This window comes from Octopus bimaculoides, chromosome 10 (genome assembly GCF_046866305.1).
Source record: "Octopus bimaculoides isolate indiv1 chromosome 10, ASM4686630v1, whole genome shotgun sequence".
Classification (NCBI taxonomy): domain Eukaryota; kingdom Metazoa; phylum Mollusca; class Cephalopoda; order Octopoda; family Octopodidae; genus Octopus; species Octopus bimaculoides.
The window spans coordinates 1,561,603-1,589,102 of NC_142937.1; the positions used below are offsets into that span (position 1 = coordinate 1,561,603).

Here is a 27,500-nt window from a genome sequence, read left to right on the forward strand (position 1 = left end):
AGAGGTGGTGGGGTTCTAGTTAATTACATCGACCCCAGTACTCAATTGGTACTTATTTTATCGACCTCAAAAAGATGAATGGCACAGTTGACCCTCAGCAGAATCTGAACTCAGAGCATAAAGATGCAGAGAATGTCTGGCATGCTAACAATTCTGCCAGTTCCATGACCTGGCAAAATAATATGTTGTAAAGTTTTTCACAATGAAGTCAAGTTGACTCCTGTTCAGAGTTGTTGTCACTGAATCCCCTGATAGATAATACATGTATAAACATAAAATATAAGTCTGTGATGTGAGGAATCTCAATAAATTTAATGACAAAAAAGCCAGTACAATCATGCTTCAGTTTGACTTCAATGGATGGAAGAAACATTTTTTATGAAATGCCAGGCTCCTTAATTAAAGTCATTGTTGTATAAATACATTAATTTAATTACCGTTTCTCGTAAGACTTTGCTTATTGTATTTCTGAAAAAATTCTATACATAATGCATATATACTTTTAATTATTTGGAGCCATTGCAGGAATCTTTGTATAGCTGTTCTGCTGGCTAGAAATAGCTGCCAAAGCTCTCTTAACCCTTTAGCATTTAAACTGGCCATATCTGGCCTAAATATTCTACCTGTTTTATGATGGAACTGGCCAGATCCAGCCTCTCAGACCTATCCTACAATGTCATTGTAAAAATAAACAATCACATCATTGAAAATTTGAAGCTACAAGGTAATAAATGATGACCTGTAAAAAAAAACATCCCTTCCACACTGTAAAGTGGTTGGCATTTGCAAGGGCATCTAGCTGTAAAAACTATGCCAAAACTGACCTCGTCTGTGCTGATGCCATATAAAAAGAATTCAGCTCGCTCTCCTGAGTAGCTGGTGTTAGGAAGGGCATCCAGCCATATAAACTCTGCCAAAAACAGGCACAGAAGTCTGGTGCAGTTTTCTGCCTGGCCAGCTCCTGTCAAACCATCCCACCCATGCCAGCGACGATGATGATGATAGATGATGATAATGAATAAATGATGATGATGAATAAATAAGCATTATGTATGAGTAGTCTGAATGCTAAAGGGTTTAATCACACCCTAGCATCTTTGGGAAAAGCAAGGATACAATGGACAATGTAGTCCAAGATACACTGTCTGCCAAAAAAAAAAAAAGACAGCAAAAATGGTTTCAGATGTTATGCTTTTGTGCTGATTGTAGGTTTACTGGTTTAGGAGAGACATAGGCTAAGCAACAAGCTTAATTTAGACTTCCATCCCAATAGGTATAATGCTTTAAATTAATATGTTAATAAAATATATACTATCAATCCATTTAATTTCTCCTCATATTTGATTCTCTTTGATTCCATGTCTGTCAGACATCAATATTTGTTTGCAGAAAACCAAATTCTGAAAAACATGTGTCGCCTAGTGGACAGTTAATACAAGGGAGATAATCATTTCTTTATAATATTTGGCTGGATTAGATGTTTGACTTTGAATTTGAAATTGAGAGATATCCAAAAAGATGTATGGAATTCATATATCTTTTGTCATTTACCTGCTTCGGTGTTTAGATAGTGACCATGCTGGAGCACCAGTGGGTATTTTTAAGCCTGGTACTTACTCTATTGGTTTCTTTTGTTGGACCAATAAATTAAGGAACATAAACAAAGCAAAACTCATTTTCATGCAGAGGTTGGGGACAATTATTAACAGAAAGACACACATTCACACACACACACACATACAAACAGGGGCTTCTTTCAGTTTCCATCTACCAAATTCACTTACCAGGCTTTAGTAGAAGACACTTGCCCAAGGTGTCACATAGTGTAACTAAACCTAGGAGCAGATGGTTGGAAAGTGAGCTTCTTAACCATGTAACTATACCTATATACTTTTTCTTGAAATTTCTAGTTAGTGGTAATCATATATAGCAGTATTTCATTCTTTTTAGAAATCATCTGCATGATGTAATCATAAGTATATTAAACATTTTCTGAAGCAAATCATTTTATATTGATGGAAAATATTTAGTCAGGAAGAAATTGAAGAAATGGGTTTTTCTTGTTTTTTTCTGTCCTTCTTTTACTTCTAGAGCATTATTAGTTTAGTAATCAAGAGAAAAGAGGAAGTTTTTAGTATCTACATACAGGCTAATTATTTCTAAGGCGTTCTACCTTGTAAATGTGTCACATAGTAGCTAATATTTTTGTTTTAACTACAACCAAAATTATGTAAACTTTTTATATTGAATTCTTTCTCAGGTAATAAATATGTTTTGGAAGAGCATTAGACAAAATGCATTATGGTATTTTGCTGCAGTCTTTAATGTTCTGAGTTTAAATTTGATTGATGCCCACTTTGCTTTTAAACTTTCTAACCTTGATAAATATTTACAACTTGATGATATCGAACCCTAGATGACTAGGGTCAGTTTAAAAAATATTAAGAATTATCCTTTCACTAGGATTGAACTCAGAAAATTTTGTTTTGATTACAAAGTTTTAGTGTTATTATCCATTATTCATTTATTGCCTGGTATATGGATGGATAGATGGATGGATGGATGGATCATGGATCATAATATGGGTTGTTAGGATGAAATCATGGATGCATGCAGCTAATAGCTGTCATATAGTTGACATTCAAAGGAATGGCCAGCCATATTTCGCATATGGTTAGGAATATGTGATATTATGTCAAATCTTTAAAGATCTTTAGTTTTATTAGGACAAACTTGCTCAAATTTTCTGAACTTGATCATCCCAATCCTCTCAATTCTGCTTCCTATCATGACTCTATATAACTTTCAGAAGCTTAGCAAATGAACATTCTGTGTACATAGAGAGCTGGTCAACGTTTTCTTCTGTATAGTTGAAGTGTGTCAAGTTGTCCCCTCGAGTGAATCACTGAAGAGGCTTTTCTTAGATCTCCAGCAATATCCTGCAAAATGCATGCACCTCTCTCTCTCTCTCTCTATGATGATAGTGATTGTAAGAAGACTATTATTGTGCAGTCTTTGCATGGATGCTTTGGTTTATTCCATTCTATTACTTGTTTATTCTTCTACAGTTGGCAGTCATAGTACTGTGGCCATACTGGTGCACCACATCCAAGGATGTGTGTGTGTGTATGTGTGTGTGTGTGCATGTGCGTGTGTGTATTTCTATGTATATATGAAGACAATTGGAGATTTCTGCGGGACAACCTGTTGAAAGCCACCGACCAGATTTGTGGGTGGTGTAAGGTCCCCTCCCAACCCAGAGTAACGTGGTGGTGGAACAAGGAGGTAGACAGGGCTATTAGACAAAAGAAACAGGCTTGGAAGGACTGGAAGAACGGTGGTAGCAGGGAATTGTACCAATGTGCCAGAAGGGAGGCTAGGCGACAGGTTTATTTAGCCAGAGGGGAAGCAGATAAGGAAAGATTTGCCAATGTTCTGCGCCGTGAGGACCAAAGACTCGAGGTATTTCGTGTTGCAAGACAGTGTAGGAGAGAGAATAGTGATGTTGTAGGAGAGAAATGTGTTCGCATGGATGATGGTACGCTTGCATTAAATGAGGATGCAAAGAAAGAGGTCTGGAGATGCCACTACGATAGATTGCTTAATAAAGAGAATGAATGGGAGAAAGAGAGCCTGCCTTATGTCGACCCAATAGAGGGACCAGCTATCCGAGTTGATAGTACCAGGGTAGATAAAGCAATTAAGAGTATGAAGACCGGGAAAGCCCCCGGCCCATCAGGAATCACTGCAGAGATGCTCAAAATATCTGGCAGTGTTGGCTATAGCCTAGTCACCCGTATTACGAACCAGGTGATACACGAAGGAGTCATACCCTATGACTGGTGTAGCAGCATCATAGTCAACTGCTACAAAGGTAAAGGGGACGCTTTAGATACAAATAATTACAGAGGCATCAAGCTGTTAGATCAGGTTATGAAAGTTACAGAGAGGGTCATAGCCCAACTAATTAGGGAGCGAATCAATTTAGATGAGATGCAGTTTGGGTTCGTGCCAGGTAAAAGCACTACTGATGCCTTATTTCTAGTGAGACAGTTGCAGGAGAAATACCTAGCTAAGGATAAACCTCTGTACCTGGCTTTCGTTGACATGGAGAAAGCCTTTGACAGGGTCCCCCGATCCCTTATCTGGTGGTCAATGAGGAAACTTGGGATAGAAGAATGGTTAGTGAGAGCTGTGCGAGCCATGTACAGAGATGCTGCCAGTAAGGTGAGGGTTGGAAATGAGTACAGCAATGAATTCCGGGTAGAGGTAGGGGTCCACCAAGGTTCCGTCCTCAGCCCCCTCTTATTTACCATAGTCCTCCAGGCAATCACAGAGGAGTTCAAGACAGGTTGCCCCTGGGAGCTCCTCTATGCTGATGACCTTGCCCTAATTGCGGAGTCACTATCAGAACTAGAGGAGAAGTTTCAGGTGTGGAAGCAAGGTCTAGAATTGAAGGGCCTTAGAGTCAACCTAGCTAAAACCAAAATCCTAATAAGTAGGAAGGTAGATAAAACACAAACCCCTTCAGGTAGATGGCCCTGCTCAGTATGTAGAAAAGGAGTAGGTAGTAACTCTATAAGATGTACCCGGTGCAAGCTATGGACACATAAGAGGTGCAGCAACATCAAAGGCAGGTTAACTAGCAAGTTAGTTTTTGTTTGTGGCAGATGTTCAGGTGCAATAAAGACTGCAAACAAACAGGAAACAACTTCTATCTCATTCCAGGGTGAAAAACTAGAGGTAGTCGATAGCTTCCGCTATCTGGGCGACCAAGTTAGTAGTGGGGGTGGGTGCGCTGAAAGTGTAGCTGCTAGAATAAGAATAGCCTGGGCAAAGTTTAGAGAGCTCTTACCCCTGCTGGCGACAAAGGGACTCTCACTCAGAGTAAAAGGCAGACTGTATGACGCATGCGTACGAACAACCATGCTACATGGTAGTGAAACATGGGCTGTAACTGCTGAGGACATACGTAAGCTCGCAAGGAATGAAGCCAGTATGCTCCGTTGGATGTGTAATGTCAATGTGAATACCCGTCAGAGTGTAAGTATCTTGAGAGAAAAGCTGAACATTAGAAGCATCAGTTGTGGCGTGCAAGAGAGACGATTGCGCTGGTATGGACATGTGGTGAGAATGGAGGAGGATAGCTGCGTGAAAAAGTGCCACACCCTAACAGTTGAGGGAACCCGTGGAAGAGGTAGGCCCAGGAAGACCTGGGCTGAGGTAGTGAGGCAAGACCTTCGTACATTGGGCCTCACCGAGGCGATGACTACGGACCGAGACCTTTGGAAATGGGCTGTGCGTGAGAAGACCCGGCAAGCCAAGTAAGATCGTTGCCAGTGCCCCTGGACTGGTTCTTGTGCGGGTGGCACATGAGATGCACCATTTTGAGCGTGGCCGTTGCCAGTACCGCCTGACTGGCTCCTGTAGGATTTTCGAGCGAGATCGTTGCCAGTGCCCCTGGACTGGCTTGTGCGGGTGGCACATAAAAGACACCATTTCGAGCGTGGCCGTTTTCGTGCGGGTGACACGTAAAAGCACCCACTACACTCTCTGAGTGGTTGGCGTTAGGAAGGGCATCCAGCTGTAGAAACTCTGCCAAATCGGACTGGAGCCTGGTGTTGCCATCCGGTTTCACCAGTCCTCAGTCAAATCGTCCAACCCATGCTAGCATGGAAAGCGGACGTTAAACGATGATGATGATATGAAAGGGAAAGTTGACCTCAGCAGAATTTGAACTCAGAACATATAGACAGATGAAATACTACTAAGCATTTTATCCAGTGTGCTAATGATTCTGCCAGCTAATATATATATATATATATATATATATATATATATATATATATATATATATATATATATATATATATATATATATATATATATATATATATATATATATATATATACACATACATATATATATATATATATATATGTTTATGTGTACACCCTACAATCTGCTGGAGGCTTCTGTCTAAGAAATTACTCTTAACCAAAGTGCTCTACACTGACATCAAACCTGAGTTTACATGACTGCAAGGTGAGCCTCTTAACAATGCTATCACACCTGTTTATTTACTTTAGTTTGCATTATATTCTAACATACCTGCTAAAGTCATACAGTCATGACATGAGAAACTTGGTCATTGTCCTTGATCAGTCACACATTATGATTGATTTGAGTTACAATGTAGACTTTCAGAAGAAATGGTCAGCACATTTTGCCCATCGTCCAAATACACTGACATGATACTTTGTATGTGAATTAATCCACAGTTCGGTTTTACCAACTAATTGCCAACTAATTGCGAAAGTTTGGTTAGTCACCTGATTAATTTAGTTAATCACCTGTCAGCCAGAAATTGATTCGTTTCATATTTTGAACATATCATTATTCATTTAGCAATGCTCATTTGTATTCTGTTTCTTGCATCAGTGATCCTTCGTAGATGAATCAGTGGTGTTTTTGTTCTCTTTCAGTCAATGATGGTTTAATTATAGCAACTGCAGTATATATTTCTGTCTGTATCTATATGTGTGTGTGTGTGTGTGTGTGTGTGTGTGTATGAATATCTTTGTAAGAATGTATGTATGTGTATGTGATTGTATGTGTATGTGTGTATGTATGCATGAATATGTGAGTATTTATGTGTCTGTGTGAGTGCATGTATATTATATACATATATGTGTGTGTGTCTATACACACACACATAAACATATATACATATATACATACACACATACATATATATATGAACTTTAGGTTGGTTAAAATATATTTGTGACATAATTTTAATTTCTAAAAACAAATCCAATGCAGTAACTATGGAGAAAAAAAGTTTTCTCTTATACTTTACCATAACAGAAAATATCTACCCAGTGTTTCCTTATAGGAGTCTCTAATGTGTTTCTGGCTCTTTAACCTTCCTCAATGGGAGATAACAAAGGAAGATAACCCAGGACGGCTTCAAAGCTGTAGCTTTATCTTAAGTCAGTCAACATCAGTGACTGAGTTGCATTTGTGGGTTGCCTGACTGAGATAAATATTACAGTATCAGTACCAAGTAGTGATGAGGAATAAACAAACTGTAGGTTAGTTAAAGTATGTTTGCGATGTATGTTGAACTTCTAAATGCAAATTCATTGCAGTTATTGTGCAGAAAAAATCTTCCCTTATGGTAAAAGGTGTTAAAATATTATATCTACATCCATGTTGCTCCCTAGTGGACTCATGTATGTATATGTATCTCCCTCTCTCTCTACCTGTCTATATTATACATATGTTTATAAATATATTATATATGTATTTATAAATTGAAGTATTTGTGCATGCACACATCTCATAGTAATTATGTGCATACAAAAATAAACATGTAAGATATATAATTATATATAAACATGAGCAAAATACTCATACATACATACATATACATAAATACATATACATATAAATATATATATATAAATATATATATGTATATATATATGAATATATATATATATATATATATATATATATATATATATATATATATATATATAATAAGAGTGAAAAAACTACAGAAGCCTTGTGTTACATGGTTAAAGTATAGATTAAAATTATGTCAGAAAAATGTAAGAAAAATGTTATAAAAATGTTATAAAATCTTTTTGGTATATAAACATTGTATTTTGAGAAATAACCGGTTTCGTGTTGTCTTTTCAAATTTCTCTACTTCATTGTGTCGTGTTCGTTCCAGTCTGAGAAAGAAGAGTTCTAGATAGGGGGAGGTAATTAGGGATTTCTTCCGGTATAGGGGAGGTAATTAGGGATTTCTTCCGGTATAGGGGAGATAATCGAAATCTAGGAGGTGGTAGAATTTGATTAATTTACCATAGTTTTGTTCTATATTTTTTCCCCCTTTTTTTTCCCAGTGGGGTGATAAATTTCCTTATTTAAATGTGTTAGCAATGGTTAAGTTTGGGTTTGTATTTTTGAATGAAAAAGGTTTCCTTATTTAATCTAATCTGTGTTGGTGTTTTAATGGCACATTGATAAAAAGGAAAGATTATAAATTGTGGTAGCATTTGTTTTGCGCATTTTTCAATATGATCACTAAAAGGTATCATTCGGTATTCCGGGTGTGCAATCTGCTGGCGGTGCAGAGTGCATCTACGTCTGAGCGATAATCCTGTGGACCCTATGTAGTTCTCGTTGCAGCCCGAGCATCTTATTACATAAATAAGATTTTCTGAGGCACAAGTAAAGTTAGATTTAACTTTGAATTTGTGTCCCTCTTTGAAGAGGAATTCTGAACCTTCTAGAATGTTTGGGCATGTTACACAATTTGGTCGACCACATTTGTTTACTTTCGCATCTGTTGTTTCGGAAAGTAATTTTGCCTTTGTGAGGATCTTTTTCAGTGATTTTGGTTGTTTGTGGCTTTTGATGATTTTGTGTGTGTGTAAAATTTCCTTCAATTTGGGGTCCTTATGTAGCATTGGTATGTTTTGGGTGATGATGGTGAAGGCTTCTTTGTTTCTGGGGTTGTATGTGGATATGTACGGTAGTATTTTCGGGGAATGTGTGTTGCTGTGTTTAACTTTTCTTAAGTTTTCTATGTTAATTTGTGATGCACGTCTGATTCCTTCCTCTATGAGTTGAACTGGGTAGTGTCTGTCAATTAGTGTGTTTTTGAGTTCTTGTAGTCTGTAGTCTCTAGTATTTTCTTCTGACACTATTGTGCATATTCTTCTTGCAAGGTTGAAGGGGATGTTTGTCTTGGTGTGTCTTGGGTGGCATGAATCAAATAGTAGATATTGTTTGGCGTCTGTGGTTTTGTAAAATATGTCCGTTTCTATTTTTAGGTTTACTTTTTTAATTAGTATATCCAAGAATGGAAGCTCCTTTTGGTTGTACTCCATTGTGAACTGTATGTTTGGGTTGACACTGTTCAGTAGACTTTTGAATTTCAAGAGTTCATCTGTGTTTACCGGTTATTTCTCAAAATACAATGTTTATATACCAAAAAGATTTCATAACATTTTTATAACATTTTTCTTACATTTTTCTGACATAATTTAAATATATACTTTAACCATGTAACACAAGCCTTCTGTAGTTTTTTCACTCTTATTATCTTTTATACATCCAACCACGTGCTTTCACATACCAACTTTCTCACACACACACATATATATATATATATATATATATATATATATATATATATATATATATACATAATATATATATATATATATAATATATATATATATATATATATATATATGTATGTATATATATATATACAGTAGCGAGCAAAAAAAAAAAAGAACGATTAATATTCATTTAAATGTTGGACAAGCTAGTGAACATAGTGAAACCAATTGATTAGATGGGCCACAAGGGCTATTTAATACTGTACACATTAATTAATGAATATATTTATGTATACTAATAGAACCCTTGGAAATTCCACAGAATGGTAAAGTATAAGGGGACCTATTTAAGAAAGACAGGATGATTTGCATTTTTATAGCATTTGTATAATATTCTTGATGTTTGTCTACATTCAATTTCTCAAATCATCGTCTGTGTTGCCTTTTTTCTCTTTTTATTACATCTTCTTGCTGTTCCTCTCTGATCCATGCTCTATATCTGGACATCTTTTCGTGGACAGCTTGCAACCATATTTCTTGTGAATCTAGATTTTAGGCTAAATTAACCCTTATAAACGAACATCAATTTTTTAAGCAAGCAGACAATAAATAATTACACTTACGCATATGTGATGGTCGCTCTAAAAAAAATTATTTCAATAAAAAAAGACATTTTCAATATCAATGCATCACCACCACCATCACTATCTGCCTCTCTCTCTCTCTCTCTCTCTCTCTCAATATGATTGCCTCTCCTGTCCATCTCTCTCGATCTACCTTGCCCCTCAGCTAACTTTTTGACCTCCTAATAAGTATTCCTTCCCCACCACATGTCATTAACACCTCTGTCTCCCACTTTTTCTCTTGTCACCTTTTTCTCCTGTTCTTCTCCTCTACCTTCAGCTGACCACCATTTGGCCTAAGTATGTTAATATCAATTACCTTTCTCTACTTCTTCCACTCTTCTTTCCTCACTCCTCCGTCTCTCTCTTTCACTCTTACTCCATCTCTCATGCACTCCAGCTCCACCTCTCTCACTAACTAATGTAAAATGGGCGAATGAACAAGCAGATTATTATATAGATACTTATATCCACATGTATACACATATATTGATGTATATATTGTATATGTATATATGTGTGTATGTGTAAGATAGATAGATAAATACACACACACACACACACACATACATACATACATACATACATACATACATACATACACACCCGTGCTGGTCAACAACAGATTGGATTGTTTAGTCCTGCCCATTTAAAACATGGGAGGCTGGAACAAAAAATGCAGTTTTTCATTCAGTGGTTTAACAAAACCTCCGGATTCAGCACAATACTTCATTTAATGACCCCTTTAAAGCTAAAACTTTAGTCAACATCGGCAGAATGTGAACTCAGAGTACTGAGTACTAAGATGAATGGTGCAAGACCTTGCCTGTCTAAAACCAATTTGGCTCCATATCATAGCCCTAGCCTTTTTATTACTTTACTGAATCACTTCTGTCGATGGGTTGGCAGAACCATAAGAATATTTCACATTTGTCTTGCTATTAATATTCTGAGTTCAAATCCCATCAGTGTCATCTTTGTCTTTTATCCATTCAGGGGGTTTAGATAAAGTACCAGTCATGTACTGGATTTCAATATCATTGCTTAACCTCTTCCCTAAGATTTCAAGCCATGCGGTTATGCCAGGACCAATTCTCCTACTGAGTTAGAAGCATATCTTTTTAAGATATACAGGAAATATTCTCATATGTTAACAGTTTTAAGCATAAAAGTGTTTCAAGCAAGACAAGAATATCTTTTATGAAGACAAAAAGACCTGTTTTATTGAAACTTGAAGCCTCGAAAATACAAAAAAAAAAAAAAAGTGCAACTAAATAATACAGAGCTAAAAGCTTTTGTTAATGATGTAAAATTGGTGAAAAATTTTCTTTAGAAAATGTTTTCATGATTAAAGAAAGAAGGTAAAATGTCGAACGTTCTCTAATGCTTCATCATTGAAAACTTTGTGGATTTTTTTTGCATTAAGTATAGGCTGTTGTTCTTCTTCTTTGGCAATATAATTAAGTTATTTTAAATAAATGTTCAGTGACTGCTTAATATTGCAATCAGTGATTTATGGTATTCTGCCCCACTGTTTTTTTTGTTTGTTTTTGGTGTTTTATTGGGCTAAAAGTTTTAAGCCATAACAGTGAGTCTGTGCATGTTTATGTATATGTAATCATGCATATATGTATATATATATATGTGTGTATGCATCTCTCTCTCTCTATATATATATAATGTATTATTTATATATATATATATATATACATATATATATATATATATATATGTATATGTATGAATGCATATATGTATATATGTATGTGTATGCATCTCTCTTTCTCTCTCTCTATATATATACACACACACACATACATTAACTTACCCACATATATTTACCTGTTTCTGACTGAGTATATGTATATGCAAGTCTATGTGTGTACATATCTTTATATGTGTATATATATATATATATATATATATATATATATATATATATATATATAAAGATATATATATATATATATATATAAAGATATATATATATATATATATATAAAGATATATATATATATATATATATATATATATATATATATATATATAAAGATATATATATATATATATATATATATATATATATATATATATATATATATATATATATATAAAGATATATATATAAAGATATATATATATGTATATGTGTGTATACACACACACATGTATATATGTGTGTGAGTGTGTGTGTGTGTGTATATATATATATATATATATATATATATATTGTAAAATTCCTCATTTCCAATAATATTTTCCTTTTCATTTCAGTTCTTAATTGACAATGAAAATAGTGTGTTTTCTCTAGATAAATCATATGGCTATGTGCTTGCCAAATCCACTGAGAAAATTACCATCGAATTCACTCCACAGAGCCCAATAGCTTATTACAGAAAACTCATTTGTCTTGTTCATAACCAAGTAAGTTTGAAAAATCTGTTTTCTCTTTTTCTGTATTCCTGATTTTTAAATTGTCCAAATGCTCCGTTATACACACGTGTGTGTGTGCGTGTGTGTGTAGAAATGTATATATATATATATATATATATATATATATATATTATGCTTTCAACAGTATCTTTAGATATTTTTAGGTTGAAATATTAGCTTTTTTTTATTTATTTTTCCTTTCTAGACATGAACCAATATATTCTTCATAAATTTTTGTTTTAAATATAGCACTGTTGTTGTTTTTGTAGTTGTTGTTACCATTATTAATGGTATTTGATTGCCAGAATTGTCAGAGTATTGGAATATTTGTACCATCTCTTTTAGATTCCAGATTCGAATCCTGCTGAAGTCAGTTATTTTATTTTTTGTGTTTTTGGGGGGTAATTAGAAATCAAGAAAGTGCTAAGAATAAAATATATATATTATAATTATATCTATTCTTGTTGTTCTACATAAATGAGAAAAAGAAAAAGGAAGATCAAGCAAGATTATAAGCACAAATAATTACAATTTCAAAAGCAGAAACAAATCAGTTTTAAAAACTAACATGAATGACAATAAGAAAACCCTCATCTCCAATTACAATAATAATAGCTCATCTTTTACAAGTGTCGTAAGACAAAATGAAATAATAGACATAAAATGGATCCATGTGAAATGAAAATGCAGAAGGCATATTTCACAATAGAGAATGTCTTTTTGTCCGCCAACTTTCATCAAAAAGGGTTTACCAGGGTGGTCTAAAATCTCTCTCGGTTTACTACAGAATCTTACATACCATTATACTGTATATGTTGCTTGTTCACTTGTGGAAATAATACAAGATATGAACTTTAATAATAACAATGAGACTTTATTCCTCTGTTAAATAGTACAGTGGATCAATTAAGACATCATAAATTCTGGTGGTTGTAAAGTTCATCCATCATTTGGATAATAACAGTTCAGGTCGTCATTGATTACGTGTGCTTCGTTATATTAATTTTAATCTTGCGAATAACAACAGGAAAATAACATGACTCTCCTTCATGAAAATTGCTCATCCTTCTTCTTGTAGATGATTTGTTACACCAAGTTTATTGCAAAAGGGTTGGCTCCAGAGCTCTTACAGATTGGTTGTTTGAGAATTTATTAAGCGCTACGTGATTGGATCTTCAATCCAAATCCCACGCAATACTCAACCAATCAAAGCACAGTTCAAGCAATGTTCCAAATTCACATGATTAGTAAGATAACCAATCAACAGATTAGCACGCTGAGCCTCTTTCTGTTTAATGTATTCAATTTGCCATAAAGAAAATAGTCTCACTACAAGGGTAAGGAAGGAAGTGGTTTACCTTTGTTTTTTTGAGAAACAGAATAAGTTTAACTTCAATTTTGTATTTGTTTGCAAGATTCTTGATGTGAATTTGTATGTTGGAATAAATTTTGTTGTGTCTTGGGAGAGTCATTATGTCAGTAACAACAACAAACACACACGTTTAACATCTCTTCTTTATTGTTAGTCATTTGGTTAAATATCTAACTGACAAACTAATTGGTTATTTGTTTAATGTGCTGATTGAACAATCAATTGGTTGTTTGTCAGTCAAAGTTCATTCATCATTGTATTTGACCTTTTCAGTGACATTGACTTTTCCTCTCAATCAAATGTCTGTTCTGTGTCTGTCTGAGAATAGGTTTTATGTCTGTGTGTACGCATGCTTGTATGTATGTGTCAATGTGTGATTGCTTTGAAGAAGGAATGAGACTGAGAGTAAAAGAAGAGCTTGTGTGTGTGTGTATCTATTTGTGTGTGTGTGTGTGTGTGCGTGTGTGTGTGTGTGAAAGAGAGAGAAAGAGAGGAATGAGAGAGCAATGCATGCCATCAAAGTGACACTGGGGTAAAATATACAAAGCCAAATATACCCATCATAACTACCCGTCTGATAAGGGTATACCAGACTCATGCACCACAACGTGCACGACATGTGATCTCATATCAAGATAAACAACGCATGACCTTGCAGGTGGGGCCCTGTTAGAATTTTCTTCATGTCGAGTGGCTCATCCTACTCAAAAGGTCCCTGGATAAGGGTTGTTTCCGGATGTAGAATGAAACACCCATGTTTCCAAAGGTGAATTATTCAAATCCCAAAGAATTCTCCTCATCACATGGCTATGATGCTCCCCCACTACTTCTGCTCATGATCAGAGATGCACATACTGTCAGAACCTAAGGGACATGCTCAAGGGGTCAAGGTCAAACAACTGACAAGCAAATCTGTGGTATTGAGCAGAATATTTACTGTAACCCATCTTTTATACCAAGACAAAACAATGTACATGTTAACACTTCTAATCAGTTAAGAGAAGCCAATTGAGCTGCTGCCTGGTACTGCATTATTATTATTATTGTTGCTTTTATTGTTGTTGTTGTTAGTGGCTTTTCATCTGTCTTTACATTCTGAGTTCAAATTCTACCGAGGTCGATTTTGCCTTTCATCCCTCCCAGGTTGATAAAATAAGTACCGGTTGAGCACTGGGGTCAAATGTGATTGCCTTACCCCTCCCCCAAAATTGCTAGCCTTGAGCCAAAATTTGAAACCATTTTATTAATATCATCATCATCATCATCATCATCATCATCATCATCATTATTATCATCATTATTATAAAGGATAGTAGACTGGCAGAATTGTTAGATTATCAGAAGAAATACTTTGAAGTATTTATTTCATTTCTTTCCATTCTAAGTTCAAATCATTTGTATTTTTATCCTTTGGGGATTAAAAAGACAAGATACCAGTGAACTACTGGGGTTAAGAGTGCTGACTACTCCCTCTCAAAACGGCTGCCTTGTGTCTTAATTAGGAATAATTACTAATATTATAACTTTTTTAAGCTATTGTATTTTGATGTTATTTATTATACAAAAGATGCACTGATAAGAATATTTTGGTGGCATATATTTTAGCATTTTCCATGAAATGTCTTTTAATGATTCTGGAGACTTGGGAAACATATTCATTAATTTCTTTTAGAAATTCTTTTATAATTAATGAATTTTATCACCAGAAACTGATTTTCATCACATAACAAGAGAAATTCTCCAGCAAAATTGCAAATGTAGCCACTACATACTGGACCATTTCTTGCTGTTTGTCAAATTGTTTCTTACACACACACACACACACACACAGAGGTATATATGTGCATACATATGTACATATGCACATATGTATGTATGTATCAGTGGTGCTCACTATGATGAATGGTGATATCACACATTATTAGAGATTGCAACAGAGAGACATAGAGTTCAATTAAGCTAAGACAGTAATTATTTATTTATCTGTTTAATTGAGTTATTATTGTCTCTTTCTGTACTAACTACTTAACTTTGTTTCTCTCTCTCTCTCTCTCTCTCTCTCTCTCTCTCTCTCTCTCTCTCTCTCTCTCTCTCTCTCTCTCCTTTAATTCAGAGGTCCTGTGCTCTTAGACAAGTTGCCTACAATGCAGCATTTGTACTCAATGGCTCTTATGTGCAGTATTTCATTCAACGTCACTGCTCTTCTTTCTTCTCTCAGTCTTCATTTCATCTTCCTTCTTCTACTTCATGACAAGGCACCACAAGCTATGAAGACACATGCTGGTCTGTTTGTTGCTGACTGTAAGGTTAGTTCTCCATGTATCTTGCATCTTGAAGTTATCTGTGATAGGGGATAATATCACAGATTATTATGGCTAGCAACAAAGAAGCATGAAATTAAACTCAGCTAAGATTATAATTATCTATATATCTAATTAAACTAATTGTGCTATTCTGTCCAGCAAAGATGCATGATTAGTAGTAACGAGGGTGACCACCCAGCTGCCATCCCTGCTATTTTGATGAATATGTCCAGATGCCATGATTCTGTTAGTGTGTGGCAGTGTACGTCTATGTGATACTTGTGGGGTCCTGACTAGAGTGTCTTGAGATGTCTCTCTTCAACTGAAATGAAGGCAACCTGACTAGGGTAGCGGTAACTCCGAATGAAATATCTGGACTATAGTAGAAAAGAGCTGTCCAGGACAGAACACAAAATGTCATGATATCAAGAGAAGAAGCCACAAGCATGCAATATTCACATTCACACACACATATATACATGTGTTTATATATACTACAAGCTTCTTTCAATTTCCATCTACCAAATCACAAGGCTTTGGTTGTCTTGGATCTATAGTAGAAGACAGTTACCCAAGATTCTACACAGTGGGACTGAACCCAAAACTACGTGGTTGAGAAGCAAATGTCTCAACCACATAGCCATGCCTTAGTTTATGATATAAAGTAGTCGGTGACTGGAAGAAATTGATAACGGTTACAAATACAATGACAATCTCTAATTGCATTTACAGGAATGGCATTTAACATGCTTTTGTGTGGTGCAAATGAGAAGAATACCAAGTGGTGACGTCTATCTATGTATGAGAATCTCTTAACCTTTATCAAGCAGTGAATAGACAGAACCATTAGAGCATTAGATACAATGTCTCAAGGTATTTGTTTCAACACTCTTGAGTTTTAGGTTCAATCCTACCAAGGTAAACTTCACCTTCATCCTTTTGGTGTCAATAACAAAAAATGTACCAATGCAGGGCAAGGTGAAGCTGTTTGATTGCTGCACAGTATTCCTTTATGTGGTATCTGTTTGGAGGTGCATAGCTTAGTAGTTAGGGTGTTGACCTCATAATCATAAGAGTGTGGTTTCGATTCCTGCACTGGGCGATGCGTTGTGTTCTTGAGTAAGACATTTCATTTGACATTGCTCCAGTCCACTCAGCTGACAAAAATTAGTAATCCTGCCGCAGACCGTCGTCCAGTCCAGATGTGGAATTTATATACCATGAAACCAGGAAACTGACCCTTATGAGTCAGCATAACTCAAGAACTTTTTATCCATTCCGATCACTTGTGTTCTGACCGCGACTTCTCTCTGTGATAACGATGGTGTAAAGGTGTATCAGTTTAAGTTGATGGCCTTTCTCTTGGACAGCATCAGCTGCAATCATGGACAATTGCCTGTCTTCCACACACACACGCCTAAATGAAACAACTGACCCAGGCCTGCACATAATAGATATGGATAAATGGTGTTACTGCTGACCAACACTGACCAACAGAAATCTTAAACCATTATTTAATAATTGTGCCAGCATTTCCTTTCAGATATACAAAAATATACAACAAACTGGACATGCTGCAAAATGTTCAGGAAACTAATAACCTTGGCTGAAGAGTAAATTTTCTTTGAGTGAAGCATAAATAGTATAACATTTGTGTACAAAGTGTGATGTTGCATGATATTATATGGAGATACTGAATACAAAGGATGCATAAAGGAAGTTTGAAAGGTGGAGGAAAAATAATTACAACTATCACACATCTTGCAGAGCATGAAGTATGTTTTTCTGAATGTGTAGTGTTAGTAATTATTAATGACAAAGTTGTGAGAAAAAGTGGGTGTAAGAGAAATCAGTTGTTTTGAGCGAGAGAGAAGAATGTGCTTGTCTGGAGATGAGATGTATATGGAGGATGAAAAGTGAGGGAAGTTTGCCAAGTGGTCCAAGTTAAAGACACTTGTAGAAGAGGTAAGAGAGGAAAATAAAAGAAAAACATATGGGAAGAAGTGATAAAGGCCGATCTAAAGATGCTAAACCCCACAAATGAGAAATGAGGGGACAAATGACTGCAAGTAAGGGATGAGACACTGTATTGGAGAAGACCTAATCTTCCCATGCAAGCATTGAGAAACATGTAAAAATGATGATGAGGATGACAATGATGATGATGGTGATGATTATGGAAGGTGATAGTGACAATCTTGATAATGATAGTGACGAAGATGATGACGACGACGATGACAGCATTGATGATGATGACAGTGATGATGACTATGATAGCAATCTTGATGATGGTGATGATGAAGATGGTGATGATGAAGATGGTGAGGATGGTGATAATTTAGAAACTTTCATTGCTTTTTATGTTTCTGACAGTCTCTATGGTTCCATCTATTTCTTCTTAATATTGATTTTTTTTACTCGATTTACTTTGATTAAAACTCCAGACTAAATGCCACCTCAGTTTTATTTATATTTATTTTTGTTTGTATTATTATGTATTATTATAATCTTTCTATAAAGATTCATTAAATTGTTTACTCCTATGAACTGTTATATGTACATATATATATATATATATATATATATATATATATATGCACATACATACCCACACACACACACACACACACACACACACACACACACACACATAAAGAAATATTTTTTATAATATACAACACTGCAAAATGAATTAATTTAACTGTTTTTCAATTTCTTTTCAAGAAATCTATTGTAATAAAATGAAAAAAAAGACAAATAAATACAGAAACAAAAACAACATATTATTTACCATTTTGTTGATTTTAAATGGATTTCTGCTGTAAAGATTAGATTTTGAAATGTAATAGCAGAATGGCTGAATGGTTAAAGCATTGAATTTAAGTTCCAGTGGATGATTATTTGTATGGGTTTGCAGTCCCACTTGTGCTAATAGTAAACGCCATCCATTTTTGCCACCCACTATTCCTGGGATGGTTGTGGGGATAGAATCCTTAGGCACTGCCTCCATAGGGGCCTGTCAGAAGCGATTGTCATTACACATTCCGTCTGGATTCCCAAGCACGACCAACTGAGACTATGGACACAATCTGATATCAGGTACCTCTGATGAGTGCAGGGTTGCCTAATCAGATTTTTATCTAATATTCCATTGAATCCTAGCATGAAACCGATGGGTAAGATCGGCTGTGATAGATATATAATACTGTACTCTTTGGATGATGTTCCCACTCTATTGACAGATATACAAGTGTATTTTTTACTGACTTATGGACTTTTAGATGACTTTTACACACACACACACACACACACACACACGCGCACGCACACACACACGCAGACACAGACACACACACACACACACACACACACAGCCATCTGATATAAAAACACTTTTGGATTTGCTGTGTTAAAATCACAATGAATATCTTAGAGATGAAAATTTATCCTTGCAGCAACCAGTGAGAGCACCAGATGCATTTCAGCTTTTTAGGAGGCTATTCAATGACATGTACTCGCAGCTAGCTACAAGTTCAGACAAAAATTTGCCATCTCTGATATTGTGTTTTTAACACAACATATCCATAAGGGATGTTATCTCAGGACAGATACTATAGTAACAGGCCTACCAACAGTGTATACATTAAGTATGATACATAGATTGCTATTTCAAGTAAATACAGCCTCAATTGCATATACCAAATATAACTACATAAATACATAAATACAAATACACGCACACTCACACATAATGCATTTTTTGTGCCTATTAGGGTCTTTGATTCTTGTTTCTAGCAATGTAGGTGTTACTCTTCACCCTCAATAACTATTAGTGACAATTGAATTATATATATATATTTATATCTATATCTATCTATTTATCTATCTATCTATCTGTCTGTCTGTCTGTCTGTTTGTCTGTCTGTCTGTTTGTCTGTCTGCCTGCCTGTCTATCTTTCTATCTATATGTACATATATATATATATATACATACATATATACATACATAGCTACATACATACATAGCTACATACATACATGTGTATAGTTTATAAATTAGAGACACTTATTCTCTGTATAGAATACACTTCGTAATGCTCAAGAGATTTAAACTTGAGCAGGTGGTTGAGGAGTAAATGTAATGACAAGCAACTTAGGCAAATTGATATACTAAGAATACTAAATACATTTAATACAAAAGATGTACATATGTTTACAATTAAAAAGGTCTGACTTACACAGAATAGAAATGATATCAGGAATTAAAAGGATTGAATAAGAGTTTTACAAGTTCAACAACTATTTCTGGGGGCTTTAAACTCCATTCTGTCAATACCGCAAATGTAAAATTCTTCCCTGAAGATGGAGGCTGGTATTATCCAATGACGGAATCAATTTACACTCATTATTTAGAACCACCAAGCCCCCAGAAACAGATGTTGGACTCATAAAACTCTTATATAATTTGTATTCTTTGTAAGTCAAACCGTTTTATATGTAAACATATGTGCATTTTTTTGTATTAAATGTATTTAATATTTTTTGTATATCGACTTCCCTAACTTGCTTATCCTCACATTTACTCCCCATACATACATATATACTTATATCAGCCATCGCTATGATCGACTGCTAGCCACTAAAGAATTTTTTTTTCTCTCTCTGTTTATTTTCTTGTGTTCCTTTCTGTTGAAGAGTGTAGGCTCGAAACGTAAAAGACTTTCTCACCTTCCTGAGGGTTAAACTAATACACCTGTTTGTTGTTTACACACCTATTTCTATATATATATATATATATATATATATATATATATATATATATATATATATATATATACAAGCACCCACTACACTCTCTGAGTGGTTGGCGTTAGGAAGGGCATCCAGCTGTAGAAACTCTGCCAAATCAGACTGGAGCCTGGTGTTGCCATCCGGTTTCACCAGTCCTCAGTCAAATCGTCCAACCCATGCTAGCATGGAAAGCGGACGTTAAACGATGATGATGATGATGATGATACATACAAATATATATTAAATATGTACACACATACATACATACATGCATACATACATACACATACACACACATATATGTATATATACACATACATCATCATTATCATCATCATTGTTTAATGTCTGCTTTCCACGCTGGCATAGGTTGGACAGTTTGACTGAAGGCTGGCAAGCCAGAAGACTGTACCAGGCTCCAATCTGACCTGGCAAAGTTTCTATAGCTCAATGCCCTTCCTAACACCAACCACTCCAAGAGTGTAGTGGGTGCTTTTATGTGCCACCGGCACTAGGGCCGGTCATGCGGTACTGGCATCGACCACGACAATGACTTCACTTGACTCAACAGGTCTTCGCAAGCACAGTTTATTGCCCAATATATGTATATAAATACATATGCATGCACACACACACACACACACACACACATATATGTATATGAATGAATATATTTCTCAACATGCATAATATGGGTGGGGAAATTATTATCATTATATATGAATGGTATAAATTTATTAATTAAATCAGAAATTAATTGTTAAATCCTCTTGACATTAAACAGAAGGAAATTAAATTCATGTCAGTTACTAAATAGATTGCCTTTATATAGGAGAGTGTCTTTCCCAACTACACATGCATACACAGACCTCTACACATATATGCTTACATATCCATTGACAATCCACATATATGGTACACGTATACACTAACAAATACACACAAATTCATAAGTGCACACTCAGAAACTGAAAATTTACAATTTTCCTGAAGACTACTTCTATTTTGAGCACTTGAATTTCGTATATTCTAATAACCCCTTTAATAATAATGATGGACTCTCCTGTCGAAGACAACGTGTGAGTGTTCAGTGTTTGCCGAACGACCTGCAGAAATGGTTTGTTTATTATGGTGAAATGTTTGTGCTGCTCATTAGCTCACTCATTCCATCAAATCAAGATTGTCTGAATGAGTGCACTGTGTACCATATGTCAGGTCTCAAAGTGGTCGCAGAACAATGTGAGATGAAAATGTTTTACTCAACAACACAACATACTATCCGGTCTAGGAACTGAAACCATGATCTCACAATCATGAGTGCAACACCTTAACCAGTAGGGCATGTGCCCTCATGTATAATAATCCTTTCTACTAAAGGCACAAGGCCTGAAATTTTGGGGGAGGGGACCAGTTGATTATATCAACCCCAGTCTTTCACTGGTACCTAATTTATCAACCCTGAAAGGATGAAAGGCAAAGTTGACCTCAGCGGAATTTGAACCCAGAATGGGCAGACAGACAAAATGTTACTAAACACTTTGCCTGGCATGCTAACGATTCTGCCTGCTTGCTGCCTTGCCCTCCTGTATAAAAATAATGGTGACAATGTTAATAATAAGAATAATATTAGTAACAATAACACCAGCAACAACAACAATAATAATAATCCTTTTTACTATAGGCATGAAGCCTGAAAGTTTATCAACCCCAGTGCTCAATTGACCCTGAAAGAGTAAAAGGCAAAGTTGACCTCAACAGAATTTGAACTCTGAATGTAAAACTGGAAGATACGTTGCTAAGCATTTCGTGCCATGTGTTAATGATTCTCCAAACCGACCACCTTCATAATAATAATAATGATAATGATGATGATGATGATGATAATAATAATAATAATGATGATGATGATGATGATGATGATGATGATGATGATTGCCAATTTCCACACAGAGGCCCATAATTTCAGAGGAAGGATTCAGTCAATAACATCAACTCTCAGTGCTTGACTGGATCTTATTTCAATGACCTTGAAAAGGCTGAAAGGCAAAGTAAGCCCCAGCAGCAGCAACAGCAGCAACAGCAGCAGCAGCATTTGAGGTCAGAATTTAAGATGAGAAGAAATGCCACAATGCATTTTGTCTGGCATGGTAATGATTCTACTAGCCTGCTGCTTTAAATAACAACAACAGCAACAACAACAATAATAATAGTAATAATAATAGTAATAATAATAATAATAATAATAATTCAGAAATTCAAAAATTCAACATGTGAACATCAGCATATATAGATATATATATATATAATTGTTTCTATCATTAATTAAAAATAGAACAATGTGAATTGCTTCTTTTCAAGGCTGAGGTGAGCACTCTCATTGATCACTAGTAGTAGTAGTAAACACATTTGACCTCTGCTGACCCAAAGGTTGTGAGGCCTCTTTTGTCTCCTTTTGTCCATTGCTGACCTCCTCACTATCTGCCAAATCTATTTACAGACCTGTAGAATTTGGTCTTAATTACCAAGCTGCTACTCTTCCTCCTACACAGCCATGATGTGACCCCCCCCCCCCCCCCCCCGGGTAGGTGGACAGGTTAGTCACCTCTTCAGTTTAGCCAACCTTCAACCTCTACTAAATAGGTTTTACACCCACTTTGAATTTGGAAAGTGCAGGTAAAATGTATCCCAATAGTTATAGGTGCATTGGGAACTATCCCTATAGATCTGAATAGATGGATAGAGGATACAGGCATAAAACCCAGTTTAGTACAGCTGTAGGAAACAGTGTTATTAGGGACAGCTAGGATATTTAGGAGGGTTCTTGGCATCTAAGGCTACTTGTTGCAGCTCAATGTCAGGATACTTTTCTTTTCCAACAGTCTAATTTGTTGGGTGTATATGAAAAATAACAACAACAACAATAATAATATTTGGGAATAAGCAGTCATTTTCTGCAAGAATTCACACAGAATGGAAAACCACACTGGAATTTGGCATTAATCCATCATTATAGTCTAAATATATATAAATTCTGTAATATCATAGTATAGAATAATAGAAAATGGTACTTAGCCAAATTTTTATATTATAACATTTTCTCAACTTTTATAACTTCCCAGCAAAATTTACGGTTACACAATGTCTAGACAATCATCTCATTTCACCGATTATAGAGCCAATTAATTTAATATTAATTCCTCAAATTTCAGTCAGTTTATTCACCAAAATGTTTTTAGTATATGTATTTAGCTTATTGAAAATATTTAGTTTCCACTTCTGTGATAACGACACTGATTACATTTAATAAGTACTTAATATGACACGAAGCAACTCTGAATATTTATTTAATATCTAATTACGGTTACTTGATTTCTACACAAATCCATTTTCAAGAAATATAAGGGAAAAAAAAAATCTTTCTTTTTCATCTTTCTGAATTAGAAAATAAAATGTTGATAAAACATTGGTCTATTGGCCCATTGATCATGAGATCATATTCTCTTGATGGTGTTCATATCATCATCATCATCATCATCATCATCATCATCATCATCACTGTTACAAAGGCAATGAGCTGGCAGAATCATTAGCATGCTGGGCAAAGTGCTTAATGGCATTTCATCCATCCATAGTGTTGAGTTCAAATTCTGCCGAGGTCAACCTTGTCTTTCATCCTTTCGGGGTCAATAAATTAAGTACCAGTTGAGTATTGGGGTTGATGTAATTGACTATCTCCCTCTCCCAAAATTTCAGGCCTTGTGCCTATAATAGAAAAGATTATTATTATCATTATTATCGTTATTATTACCAAGATGGTGAGCTGGTAGAATTATTACCATGCTGAGCAAAATGCTTAGTGACATTTTTTTCGTGTTTATGCTCTGAGTTCAAATTCAACTGTCGTTAACTTTGCCTTTCACCCTTTCAGGGTCGATAGAAATAAGTACCAGGCAAGCACTTTTGCCCATCCCAGTCTCATGATGCTTCCATCCTTCCATTTTGCATTCAGACTCAGTTCTCTGATACATTTCGCAGGGTTCCAACACATTATACTTGATCCTACACTTCTCCTCCATCAGATCGTCCAGTCCAGACCTCTTTACTAAGAACTTCCAGTTGTAGGTACATATGGTAAGATTAGGCCTTTTCTGTGGTGGCTTCCAGATACCTGAGAGTCTTAGTATTCTCTCACCGTTTGGATTGCACCCCACTGCCACTGAATGGTCCAATTGGTATGCAAGGAACTGAGGCTCTTTTCCTAATGCAGTTTCAACCATGAAGTGACACCCACCCTCCTGGGTAGGTGGGTAGGTTATTCACCTCTTCAGTTGAGCCAACCTTCAGCCTCTACTGAATAGATTTTACACCTACTTTAGCAAAGGCTGTCAATCAGCATGGCTGTTAGTTCGGTGCCTTTGTGGTTATGTTGGACTTCCAGGGTATACTTATTTATATCCACTCACCATCGACACCAAGTGACCAGGAGCACTGCTGTGCCATATTGAGGCACAGGGCTTGCAGTGGATCTTAAATTATATCCTGTTTAATCATTGTGTATTTTATTATACTTTTTTCCATATTAATATGTTTACCTGTCCGTATGGGTGTACATGTATGTATATATGTGTACATGTATGTATATATGTGTATATATATGTGTGTATATGTATATATATATATATATATATATATATATATATATATATATATATATATATATATATGTAAAATAGTGGTACAACAATGCACCAATATTTATGGAAATAGCAGTCGATAATATACGATGCTATAGTAAAGCTTCACTGTATATATATACTAGTAAAATGTTATTGGGCAGCAAGCATAAAAAATTTCATCTTACCTGTAGGAAGAACATTAAATAAATGTACAACCCGGATGTGAATAATCTAGGACCTAGGTTTTGACCTTTACAAATTACGTTTGTTAACATAAATTTGATTAGTTCTCATTGGCTAGATTTACCTGGATAAAATCTCAAATACTGCTTCATCAGTACCAGTATATACTCGTCTGAAATACCTAGCTGTTAACAGACTGAGAACAGTGAGAAAGTTTTCAAAGAAAAACTATTAAATAGTGCAATACAGTAGTATTGCTTCCCAGTAAAACAAAGCACCATCAGGTTAAAGTATAAATAAGATAGTGGTATAGCAATGCACCAATATTTACTGGAAATAGCTGTCGATAATATACGATGCTATAGTAAAACTTACTGTATATTATATACTGGCAAAATGTTATCAGACGGCGAACATAAAAAATTTCATCTTACCTGTAGCAGTGGCTTCAGTTTCTTCAGACATTTTAGGATTAATGACAAGTTCTCTTGCGAATTTGCAAGCTTCCTTGACAATGGAATGTGATTTTTTGCTACTTTCATGTTTGCACACAAGTTGCAGTGTTCAGTCCTCTTCTTCTTCTTCTTATTATTATTATTATCATGATTGAGTGAGAGAGCAGTACATGTCATCATGCCATCAAAGTGTCAAATATATAAAGCCCAGTACACCCATCATGACTACCCGTCTGATAAGGGTGCACCAGGCACATGCATCACTACCATATATGCATGACATGGTGATCTGATATCAAGATAAACAGTGCATAACCTTGCAGGTGGGGCCCAGTTAGAATTTTCTTCAGGTTTAGTAGCCCATCCCACTCAAAAGGTCTCTGTATAGAGGTTGTTTAAGGGTGTTGACTGAAACACCCATGCTTCCAGAGATGAATTATTCAGACCAGTTAAGATCAGAAGCCATGCAAACCAGTGCCTGTTACTACATTATTATTATTATTATTACAAGCTCTTTACCCATCACCACTCTGTTGGTAAAAATATAAATATTTGTTGATTGTGCACATACCTTCTTTTAAGAAGGTATGTTATATAGTGAAAGTCTTGTTAGTTACTATGATGACAACGGTCTATCTTATCTATCTATCTGTCTGTCTGTCTATCTATCTGTCTGACTGTCTGTTTCTCTTTCATACTCTCTCTCGCTTTCTCTTTCTCACACACTATCTCTCTCAAGAACATTTTCTCCACCCCTTCTTCTAAATACATATTGTGATATATATATATATATATATATATATATATATATATATATATTGATTTCTCCTCTTCTTTTCCTCCCTCCAATAGATATTGGGACCTGACAGACTGATGGAGAATCACTCCTGTTTTACAATAAGATTATTAAGGCAGTGTGATCTGGCAGAATTGTTAGCACGCCAGGCAAAATTCTTAGCGGCGTTTCATTTGTCTTTATGTTCTGAGTTCAAATTCCACCGAGGTTGACTTTGCCTTTCATCCTTTGGGGGGTTGATAAAACAAGTACCAGTGAAACACTGGGGTCAATGCAATTGACTAGCCCCCTTCCCCCGCCCAAAAATATTTCAGGCCTTGTGCCTATAGAAGAAGTGATTATTATTATTATTGTTATTATTATTATTATTCTTATCATTATTATTAGTTTAGTTGATGAAATGATCTAAAAATATATTGTCTGATTGTCAGATATATTTGTATAAAGCTTATTTTAGCCTGAAGCAAGGAAAGTAAAATGAAAGTGTTAATTTGGTTTTGCCATGTTTTACTTTTAGTTTTACGACATTGTACCAATTCCATTTTGGAGTAGATATGTCCATTTCTCTTCATTCCACCCACCAAAAAACAAAAAAAAAAACAAAAAAGTGAGAGAAGCAAATATATTTATAAATAAAATGAATATAAAAATATATATAAATAAAATGAAGAACATAACTTGTATTCACAACTAATTTTATATATTTAATCATATTTCCCTA

General features: G+C 35.3%; 1 protein-coding gene across 7 annotated transcripts in view; it reads left to right on the forward strand.

Moving 5' to 3' along the window:
• Window positions 1-27,500, forward strand: part of LOC106867322 (cilia- and flagella-associated protein 65) — a 1,093,663-nt gene that overhangs the window by 335,971 nt on the left and 730,192 nt on the right. For all 7 annotated transcript variants that reach the window (XR_016243317.1, XM_089358289.1, XM_089358292.1 and 4 more), the window contains one exon: window positions 12,045-12,194. Coding sequence is in view for 6 of the 7 variants with exons in the window: in XM_089358289.1 (XP_089214415.1) it covers window positions 12,045-12,194 (150 nt within the window). In the remaining variant the exon portion in view is untranslated. The remainder of the gene's footprint in view (window positions 1-12,044; window positions 12,195-27,500) is intronic.